At 42.6% G+C, this 10,794-nt stretch overlaps 1 protein-coding gene across 1 annotated transcript in view; it reads left to right on the top strand.

Annotated features, from left to right (window-relative positions):
* Window positions 1-2,607: 2,607 nt before the first annotated feature.
* The window catches only part of MOK (MOK protein kinase), a 53,299-nt gene continuing 45,112 nt past the window's right edge, over window positions 2,608-10,794 (top strand). Inside the window, exon 1 of the mRNA XM_006839612.1 lies at window positions 2,608-2,710. Within this exon, the coding sequence (XP_006839675.1) occupies window positions 2,608-2,710 (103 nt within the window). The remainder of the gene's footprint in view (window positions 2,711-10,794) is intronic.

Raw genomic sequence — 10,794 nt, 5'->3', positions numbered from 1 at the left:
TTAAAAGCTAAAGTGGATAGAGAGAAATACTGTTAACTGATGGTACATGGAGGGGATTATAATCAATGTAATGAAACAAAGTATATGATTTATTGAATGTAAAACTGATGATATGCCCTGTAAAGTTTCTCTCAATCCACAATAAAAACCTTAAAAATAAATAAATAAATAAATAAATAAATAAAAATAAAACCATTTGGAACACTTAAGCAGAACTTGAGTAAAAGATATTAAGTGGAAATAGTGTTAGACTTTTCATAGCTGAAATTGTTGCAGAATTATGGAACAGCAATAGTTATTAAGACTAATCCAGACAAATCAATCTTTGTGTATACATGGAGACACATTTAGTGGGGAAATAGTTTTAAGTGTGTTGAGCCTTTAAGTCGAGAAATGTTGAAGGAGGCATCTTGGACCATCATCAAATTAGTCAAAGTTAAACATATATATATAAAACTATATTTGAGCACTGGTCTTCCTTGGAATTAGGTTGGTGCCAATGTTTTTCTACAGTAGAAATAAAAAGATGGAATAACAACAACAAACAATATCAATGTAGCTAAGGACACAAGATCCCTCAAAAGGGGAAAGGTAAGTGGGAGATAGAGAAGGGAACCATCAAGTCATCGTGGCCTATGAGATTCCAAATAGCTTCTCAGAGTCAACAGCCGCGCCAACAACCATCATATCAGACTTGTTGTTGTTGTTGTTAGGTGCCGTCGATTGGTTCTGACTCCTACCGACCCTGTAGAAAGAGACTGTAAATCTTTATAGAAGCAGAAAGCCTCATCTTTCTCCTGAGGAACCACTCTGATACTAACATTAACCATTCTTTTTTTTTTTTTTTCCATAGATTTGTACTGCTATCTTAACATGCACAGTTCAGTGATTTTTAGTACACTTAAGATGTTGTGAAGCCATCACCAAACATTCCAGAATATTGTCACCACCCCACAACGAAACCCCTTAGCAATTAGCAGCCCCTCCCCTCGCGTCCTTCTTCCCAACCCCTGGTCACCACTCATCTACTTTCTTTCTGTCTTTGTGGATTTTCCTATTTGGGACCTTTCCTAACCCTATGTAGTCTTTTGAGTTTGATTGCTTTCACTAAGCATAATGTTTTTGGGACTGCTTAGTGAATGGTGATGGAGGTTATGTGCCGTGGAGTTGGTTCCGACTCATAGCAACCCTGCACAGAGTTTCTGAGGCTGTAAATCTTTACAGGAGCAAAAAGCCTCATCTTTCTCCTATGGAACAGCTGGTAGTTTTGAACTGCTGACCCTAAGGCTCACAGCCCAATTCATAACCGCTATGCTACCAGAGCTTCTTTGCTTAGTGAGTATGGGGTTTCATTTTTGGGGTGATGAAAATATTTTGGAATTAGATCTACATGAAGGTGATACAACATTGTAAATATTAGAAATGCTGCACTTTGAAAGGATTCATTTTATGTCCAATGACTTTTACCTCAATTTTTTAAAAAAGCAAAACTTTTTTTTAACGCATAACGCACATACCCTTTGACTCAGTAGTTCCAATTTAGAAAATTCTATGGGTGCATATGAATAGATGTGCAATGATGCATTGATATTGTTAGTCACTGTAGCAATGTTTAAAAGATCAGAGGTTTAGAAAATGACTTGATGTCCTTTAGTTGGAGATCAGTTAAGTAAGGGGTGATGTCGTTGTTGTAAGGAGCCTTGAGGGTGTACTGGGTTAAGTGTCAGGCTGCTAACCACAAGGTTCGTAGTTCAAATCCACCAGCTGCTCTACAGGAGAAAAGTGAAGCTGTCTGCTTCCATTAAGATTTATGGAAAACCTAAGGAGCCCTACAGGAGTGCTATGATTCAGGTCAACGAGATGGCAGTGGTTGGGTTGTTTGTGGAGGGAATTCAGACTCATAAAGCCCCTTCATACAAGGTAGAACTAACTACTCCATAGAGTCATTTTTTGTTTCTAACTTTTTTATTGTGAATTGAGCGAAGGTTTGAACAGATCATCAGTTTTACATTCAACAAATCATGTACTTTGTTTGATCTCTATTGCAGCCCCTCGATACAACATCACCTAGTCTAGTCCTTCCTTGGGTTTCTGTTTTAATTTCTCCCTCTCTCCTCATCTTTCTGAAGGTTTCTATAGGAGTCTATATCTTCACTGAAGTCCTGGTGTGGCACTGTAGGATAAGTACTAGACTGCTAGCCGCAAGGTTGGCAGTTCAAACCCACCAGCTGCTCTTTGGAAACCCTATACAGAGTCACTATGAGTTGGAACCAACCTAATGGTACTTAACAATGACAACAACAATCTTCAGCATTTCTGAGACCTAATTAGGAGTCTAATTACGAGTTGGACTGCTAATCTCAGTGTCAGCAGTTCTAATCTACCAGCTGCTCCTCGAGAAAGGGGAGACTCTCTGTTCCTGTAGAGATTTTCAGCCTCGGAAACTCTATACAAGTCTAAACAGGGTAGTTATGAGTCGAGCTGACTCCATGGTCATAACAACCAACCAATTAGAGTTCACGGTGAAGGTGAGGGTAAATTGCCCATCCACAAAGGCTGGGAATTGCATAAAGCTTCGGAGGAAGTTGCCTAGCAACCAGACTGAGGATGCGGGCTGCGCTGGTACTCACAGACCCACAAGAGCCGTCCTACAAGAGCGAGACATTTACGCACGCGCAGACGGCGGCCCGGGGCGGTCGGGGGACTAACGGTTGCTAGGGTGACAGGGATACAACATGGCGACCAGAGCCTAACGCTCTCCATCGTGAGACCACAGTGGAGGTCCTAGTACAGAGCCCCGCTTCGGGGGAGTGAAAGGCAGGGATCACCCTCCTGCCCTTTTCTTCTCCGTCCTGTGTTGGCAGCGGGTTGCCAGCGGCGTGCGCATCCACGATGAAGAGTGAGTGGGGTCGTGAGGGGCAGGGCGCGAGGACGTGGGGCTGGAGGAGCCCCGGGGGTGGGAGTCTAGGGGGCCAAGGAACCAGGGACAGAGGGTCTGGGGACCCAGGGATCTAGGGGAGACACCGCGTATGGAGACACGAACCTCCCTCGTCTGGCGGGAGTCCCATCCCCAGGAGAAAGCTTTGTCAAAGGGTTCCTGCAGGTCTGGAGCCCCTCGGTTGAGGCATATTTTAGGGTGAGGTAGAGTTTTGGGAATTGAGTGTGATTTTCTTTTTTCCCTTTCCAAATGCTGGGTGGAACCTGAGGCTTTTCTTGAACATTCGGCAGTAATTACTAAGTGCAAGTTCAGTGACGGTCTAGCTAGCACTTGAGAGAAAATCAGAGCTGTTAGTTTCCTTTGACCAATTCTTGGATCAAACAGTAATGTGTTTATAGGAACCTTGAAGCAACCGTTTAGTGAACTGAAAGCCTTGCTGGGCTGGGGAGTTGGGAAATGAGGTGGAGCTGGTTGTTAGGTACTGTGTAGAAGATTCCCACTCATGGTGATCCCCTGTGACACAGGAGACCGGCACGGGAGCATTTTCATGACTAAGGAGCTCTGGTAGCGTTGTTGTTGTTGTTATGTGCTGTGGAGTCGATTCCGACTCACAGCGACCCTGTACAGGGTTTCCCGAGGCTGCAAATCTTTACGGGTACAGAAAGCCTCATCTTTCTCCCGCGGAACAGCTGGTAGTTTCCAACTGCTGACGGTTACCAATTGGACTGCTAATATCAGGGTCAACAGATCAAACCTACCAGATGTTCTGCTGGAGAAAGATGAGGCTTTCTGCTCCTGTAAAGAGTTATAGCCTTGGAACCGACTCCACGCACATAACAACAACAATCTTTACCAAAGCAGGAAGCAGATTGCCAGAGTGGTTGGGTGGATTGAACTACTAACTTTTTGTGAGGTTCGTAGGTACCATCCAGTTGGTCTCGACTCTTAGAGACCCATGTACAACAGAATGAAACACTACGGGGCCCTGCATCTTCCTCCTAATTGTTAGATTTGAGCCCATTTTGTAGCCAATTGTTAATTCATTTCCTTGGTGGTCTTGCTGTTTTTCACTGACCCTCTGCTTCACCAAGCATGATGTCTTTTCCAGGGACTGGCTCCTCCTGATACCATGTCCAAGATAATATGAGACGAAGTCTCACTATCCTCACTTCTAAGTAGCATCCTGACTGTACTTCTTCAAGACAGATTTATTTATTCTTTGGCAGTCCATGGTACTTTCAATATTCTTTGGCAACACCATAATTCAAATGCATCAAATTTTCTCTGGTCTTCCTTATTCCATGTTAACTTTCATAAGCATAAAAGACGATAGAAAATACCATGGCTTGGGTCAGGCTTAGTCCTCAAACTGATAACTTTGCTCTTGCACACTTTAAAAAGAAGTCTTTTGTAGCTGATTTTCCCAATGTCACATGTCCTCTGATTACTTCACTGCTGCTTCCAGTGGCAATGATTGTGGATCCAAGTAAAATGAAATCCTTGACAACTTCAGTCTTTTCCGTTTATTACGATGCTGTTTATTGATCCAGTTATGAGGATTTTCATTTTCTTTACATTGAGGTGTATCCCAGAAAATGTTAGGGGCATTTGGGTTTGCGTTATTAACAACCATGTGCAAGGAATTATAATTTTTCACCCATAACTGTGGTTTATGGTTAAGCCAGAGATTGCAAGAATTCTGATCATTTTGCTGTAAAAAGATAAATTCGTTAGGTGTAGTTATAAAGTTAAATTTTCATTGTCTCTTAATTGATAACTTGCATATGGCATAAAGGAAATGGGGTAGCTTTGTACGATAAATACTGGACTGCAAACCATAAGTTTGGTGGTTCAATCCCATCAGTAGCGTCATGGGAGAAAGATGAGGCTTTCTGCTCCCGGAAAAAAAAGTTACAGCCTTGGAAATCTATACAGGATCGCTAAGAGTTGGAACCGGCTTGACAGCACTTTACAACAGCAATGGTGTAAACTGTACAATCAAGATATTTTTTAAAAATTCATTCATCTCATTCACATCTTACAAGGTAGTTTTATTTCTTTTGTTGAATATCATTTACATGTTTATCTTTTTAATTTGTATACTCCAGAACTATAGTTAGAATACAATGTCTCTAAAAGGTTTTGCACTTGTATTTACAGTATGGACATATTTTCAAAACCTATTGCCACCCAGTTGATTGAGTCTCAGAGCTACCCTGTAGGACAGAGTAGAAATACACCCCCCTTCCCCATAGGCTTTCCAAGGCTGTAATCCGTATGAAAGCCGATTGTCCTGTCTTTCTCCAGTGGAGCTGCTAGTGGGTTAGCAGTCTTGGTAACCACTGCCTCACCAGACCTCTTTGGATATATATACAAGGTGGCTTCCAAAAAATTTATTTAGAAAATCATCACATTTCTAGGGAAGATCAAAGAAGAGTATATTGGGTACCTGTCAGTCATTCACGTCGTTTCAGCATTTTGTCATAGGTAGGCAGTTGGGACCCACTCAGTGATGCTGTGGAAGAAAGGCCTGGCTATCTACTTCAAGAAAAATTACGATCAAGAAAATGGTGACGTTGGACCAAAAGTTTGGGGTCAAAAAGTCGGGCTGGGAATGCTAGGTATCAGTTGTTATTTTAGATACATCTTGGAGTCCTGGTGTGGTGCTGTGGGATAATGCACTGGACTGAAAGGTCAGTTTGAACTGCAAGGTCGGTGGTTCAAATCCACCAGCCGCTCCTCGGAAACCTTACACAGGTTCACTATGAGTCAGAACCGACGTGAAGGCACCTCACAGCAACAACAGGTACATTGTATTTTAGAAGTACTTGCCAAGTGTAATGATCGTTTGTAGATTCTTCCTGTCTTATTCCTTTTTGTGTTGCATCATTGGCCACAATAGGTGCCAAGGAGTCGTGTGATGTGTTGAAGAGCGTCTCATTAGATCCAGGCAGACATGGTAGCCTCGGGCAGGTCACTGATCTTACTTACACTGCAGTTTTCTCATGACTTCTGCTATCTAGGCTGTTTAACAAACCATCCCAATGGTATAAAATACCAACCATCATTGTCTTTCATGGTTCTGTGGTCAACTGGGCTCAACTAGGCAGGTCTCCCTTGAGATCTCTCAAGCAAATGGCAGTTAGAGTGGGAGTCATCTCAGATGTCGTCCTTCCTCACATATCTGGCATTTGAATGGAAGTGACTTGAGCTTCCTTATAATATGGCAGTCGGGTTCCAAGTGAATCTCAAGAGGGTGACCTTTTTGACCAGGCCACAGAACTTGCATTGTATCGCTTCCACAGTTCTCCAGATTCTCCATGAGAAGAATGCCAAAGGTGACATTGTAAGATGAGCATGTTGGGTGGGATGCATGGTTGCTGCCATCTTTGGAAAATCAAATCTTCTACACTTCTCGTAGGACTGTTTCAAAGATGAAATATAATAAATAATCTGTGTGAAGCTCTAACGTAGTGCCTGGCACATGGCAGATGATTGATCTTATTTGCAATTCTAGTGGATGGAAAGCAGAGATAAAAGGTAAAGAAAACATCAGGCAAAGGTTTATTTCGAAAAGTTTTACCCCTTTATGTAATTGGAGTACCAGTTTTTTTCCTGTCTCAGTTTTCAAAACATGGTTTTCTTTTTTGTTGTTGAGAATATACACAGCAAATCATATATCAAGTCAAGTTTCTACATGTACGTTTCAGTGACTTTGACTACCTTCTTTGATTTATGCACTCATTCCCACTTCTCTTTTCTGAATTGTTCTTCCCCCTTTGATATAAACTCATTGTCTCCGAAGGTTCTTATCTAATCCATCTAATCCATTGAATCACTGTTGTCAGTTTAATTCATTGTAGATAGATTTTAAAAACCACAATTCTAAAGGCAAACATTCTTAACTAGTTAAGTGCTCAGGTTCAACTCCAGAAAGGAAAATCCTTCCTTGGCTATTCACTGAGAGACTGAAGACGTGAACAGGGGACAGCCGGACAGACGTTGATTCATTATAGAGAAAGATGTTTTACAAACAGGGAAACTTACTAACCAGGGATAAGAACAGTGGCTGTTTCCAGCAGGGGCCAGCTGGACAGTCAAGATTTTCTGCATCGGGAGGGGCTTGTGGGTCCCTTTCAGACTATGTGGTAAACAAGTCTCATATTCCAGGAAAGAAGGGAGGGGGTGGAAGGAAGAGAGCCCTAACTCTAGCTGAGACTTGAAGAAATCAACAACAACAGTCCGGCGCCAGCTGCCTGCTACTCCCTAATGGATAAATAGCTAGTATATGGGAACAGAGTTTACGTATTCAGGGCCAGGGATATATGTTAGAGAGAGAGAGAGAGAGAGCGCGCGAGGCCCTTCCAACATCACCACCAGTCTTCTACACAATCCCTAGGGCCTGGGTGTTGGAGAGTTGTAACCAAAGACCACAGCAATAATATATCCTACAACAAAGCCGTATTCCCAGGCACAAGATCCCCAGGATAGATAGGAAGGTACAATGTCATGAAGACCAAGCACTGGTGTTCACAGGGGCAATTTTCCATTGTAATCCATTGGGATTGTGCATGCGTACCATCCACTACTGCTCTGCCCTGTGCCTTGATCAACCCACATCCCTTCCGTGGTGGGCTGTGTAGCCGGTGCTCTTCACCCTTTGGTGTTAACCTCGAGCTGAGCTGTCCTGTACCAGGTTTCGTCTGAGTTTGCCCAGTACCTTCTCATATGTGACTCTCCTGTCCCAGGGGCACTTCCGTTGTGGGCAGCTGGTGTTTTCCATCAGTGACATAGGGGACTGGTACAAGATTCTGGTGTAACTCAGCACTCAAGGGGCTAGTCGAGAGGACACCTCTCTGTTCTGGCTCATAACGACCAGTTATGAAGTTTCCAGTAACCTATTTAGAAAAGACAGTTTTGTGTTCTGAAGGCAGTAATAGTTTGCTATGATTAGAGAGAAACTTAAAAATTACCTGTTGTAATTGCAGTGAGGTTTAAGCTTTGCATTCCTCATAAGTATCAGTATTTTCATAGGTTCAAAGGTGCACCAGATCTCAAATCATCTTGTTCTAGCCTCCCTTTCCTTGAGAATGTTGGTGGCACATCAGGATAAACCACAAGGACAATGGCTTGGGACCATCACCCACTCTATAGTAGAAAGATGAGACAGTCTACTCTCGTAACGATTTGTTGTTGTTGTATAGTGCTGTCAAGTCAGTTCCGACCCATAGCGACCCTGTCTAGGGTTTCCAAAGAGCAGCTGGTGAGCTTGAACCACCGATCTTGCAGTTCAAACTGACTCTGCAGTCCAGCGCATTAACCCACAGTGCCACAGCCTCAGAAACCTTACATCGGGTCATGTGAGTAGCAATAATAAATCTTCCTCTGCTAGTACATGTCAGTTTCTGTTTTTGTAAATAAATGCCTCCATGAGCATGTTTTCCGCTTTAAATTAAAAAGAAAGTTAAGCAAGAGTAATACTGGCTTTGTGATAATTTAGATATAATATGTTTAATGTTAGCCTCAGGACCCTCCTCTACATAGCAGAGTCATTTTTGGTTAATACTTTCTTAGCTATGTTTCCAGAAATTTTCTGTGCATATTTCTTTGTGTGTGTAAACGTGTGTTTTTATTCCTTAAACACCCCGAGCTAAATGGAGTTATGGTAGATATGCTGTGTCGTATTCAAACTCACCAGCCGCTCTTCAGAAATCCTATACACGGTTGCTATGATTCGGAAATGACTCAAAGGCACTTAACAACAGTCATACATAACGGAATTGTGCTGGGGTGTTGTTTTAGTGCAGATATTTGAACATAGGTCTTTGAATAATTCTGCAAGTGGCATGCATTCCTAGCAGTGGGCTTGTTGGGCTAAAGGGTGCCATTTAAATAACCCGTCTTAGAAACTGATGGTTGATTTTTGTGTCCTCTTGCGTATTCATGATAATTTGTAATCCTGGTTGCAGTGTTCCTCACTACACCAAGTAATTAGTAGTAGGGTAACACTTACCTCCTGGAAGATTCCTGACCTTGTCTGGGGAATTTGGTTTAAACACTTTAATTTCTCAGAGAAAGAGTGGAAATACCAAAAGAAGCTCAGCCTCTCTGCTTTTCCTTTCGCTCTCTCTTTCAAAGTTGAACTCAGTAATTAACCTCCCCAATTCTTTTCAGCCTTGGAACTGACAAAGCTCCACAGCTGTGGTCCAATCACCTGCCTGTTGGAGGCAACTGCAGGAATAACAATGTTTGCAGTTGGAACCTTGGACAAGTTTCGCATCTCACAGAAAGAAGTGAATTTGACCTCCACTTTCACTTGTTGAATAAGGCTCAAATCTCACTTCAACAAGCCCAGTTAAATAAAAGTGAATAGATCTTCTAAATTATTAATTAATACATGGACTCATTTGTATTCATTGCTGTCTCCTTTCACAGTGCTGCAGTCTTTGAACTCCTCTTAGTCCTGGTGTCTTCTTGGGGGTCTATTTGTATGAATGTGGGACTAATAGGTGCCCTTCATAGCCTTGTTCTGTGCTTTGTGCCTCTGAGATTGTTGCCCACCTGACTTTCGAGGCATGTTGGGGAAGTCAGCCAGGACCTGCTGGGGAGAGCAGAAAGATTCTCTTCCTCAGGGTGGTGTTTTTGTATAAAGATGGTCTCTCTCCCTGCCTCTCATCCTCGTTTTCTACCACAGACCTTCCGTTGATTGGAACACTCACGGGGCAAGCAAGCGACAGTCCCCACCACAATCTGTGGCCAGGACTGGAGTGCTGTTTATGACTGTCTGGTATGGCCTGCCGCCTGTCTGAATGTTGACACTAATTCTGGGTCTATGGAACGAAACCACTTTAAAGTAACAAGTGACATTAAAAGAAAAAAAAAGAAATCCTCTTCATTTTATGATGAAACACACATTGGGATTTGTTATGTCAAATCCCCTTTTCCTCTTAGATTTTCCTTCCTCAGCCCTCAGCCTGCTGGTAGCCTTCGTTTTCTCCCAGTGATATGTGTTCTTTTACACGGATACTGCCTTCTTCAGATAGTTCATGTGAAGATGATGTTTCTCAAAGCACTTAGTAGCAGGCTCAGCAACTTCTTAAAGATTTAAAAAATTCTCACCACCACGCCACACACATCTGAAATAATATGGTTACGAATCGGGCTGCTAACCTCAGGGTCAGCAGTTCGAAACTACCAGCTGTTTCGCGGGAGAAAGATGAGGTTTTCTGCTCCCATAACGATTTACAGCCTCGGAAACCCTGTACAGGGTCACTATGAGTTGAAACTGACTCCATGGCACAGCACCACTACCACCATGTTCATTGTGGATACTGAAAAAGATAGAAAAATAAGGTAAAAAATTAAAATCACTTTCAGTCCCACCCTGATATAAACCCGTTACTCTCAAGTTAATTCCTTTTCTTCGTGTCCCTACAGGACGATTAGGACTGTCCCTTAGGACTTCCAAGGAGTCTTGGTACGGTGCTGTGGGATAAAACACTAGACCACAGGTTGGTGTGAACCATAAGGTGGCAGATTAAACTCACCAGCCGTCCCTTGGCAACCCTATACAGGGTCGTTGTGGGTCAGAACTGACTCAATAGCACTTAACAACAATGATCTTTACAGAAGCAAACTGTCACATCTTTCTCTCGTATGGAGTTGAGTTGACCGTGATGACGCAAATGGAGTAAAGCTTTTGGGACCTTCATTTGCTGATGAGGCACAACTCAAAATGAGAAACAGCTGCAAACATACATTAATATTTGGAACTAGGAATGTCCGAAGTATGAATCTAGGAAAATTGGAAGTTGTCAAAAATTAAATGGATGGAATACCTAAAATGGGGCTACAAC

Source organism: Chrysochloris asiatica, unplaced genomic scaffold (assembly GCF_000296735.1).
Source record: "Chrysochloris asiatica unplaced genomic scaffold, ChrAsi1.0 scaffold00025, whole genome shotgun sequence".
In the NCBI taxonomy this organism is placed as follows: Eukaryota; Metazoa; Chordata; class Mammalia; order Afrosoricida; family Chrysochloridae; genus Chrysochloris; species Chrysochloris asiatica.
The sequence above is the reverse complement of the archived record's forward strand: the minus strand, read 5'-3'. Positions and strand labels throughout refer to the sequence as shown.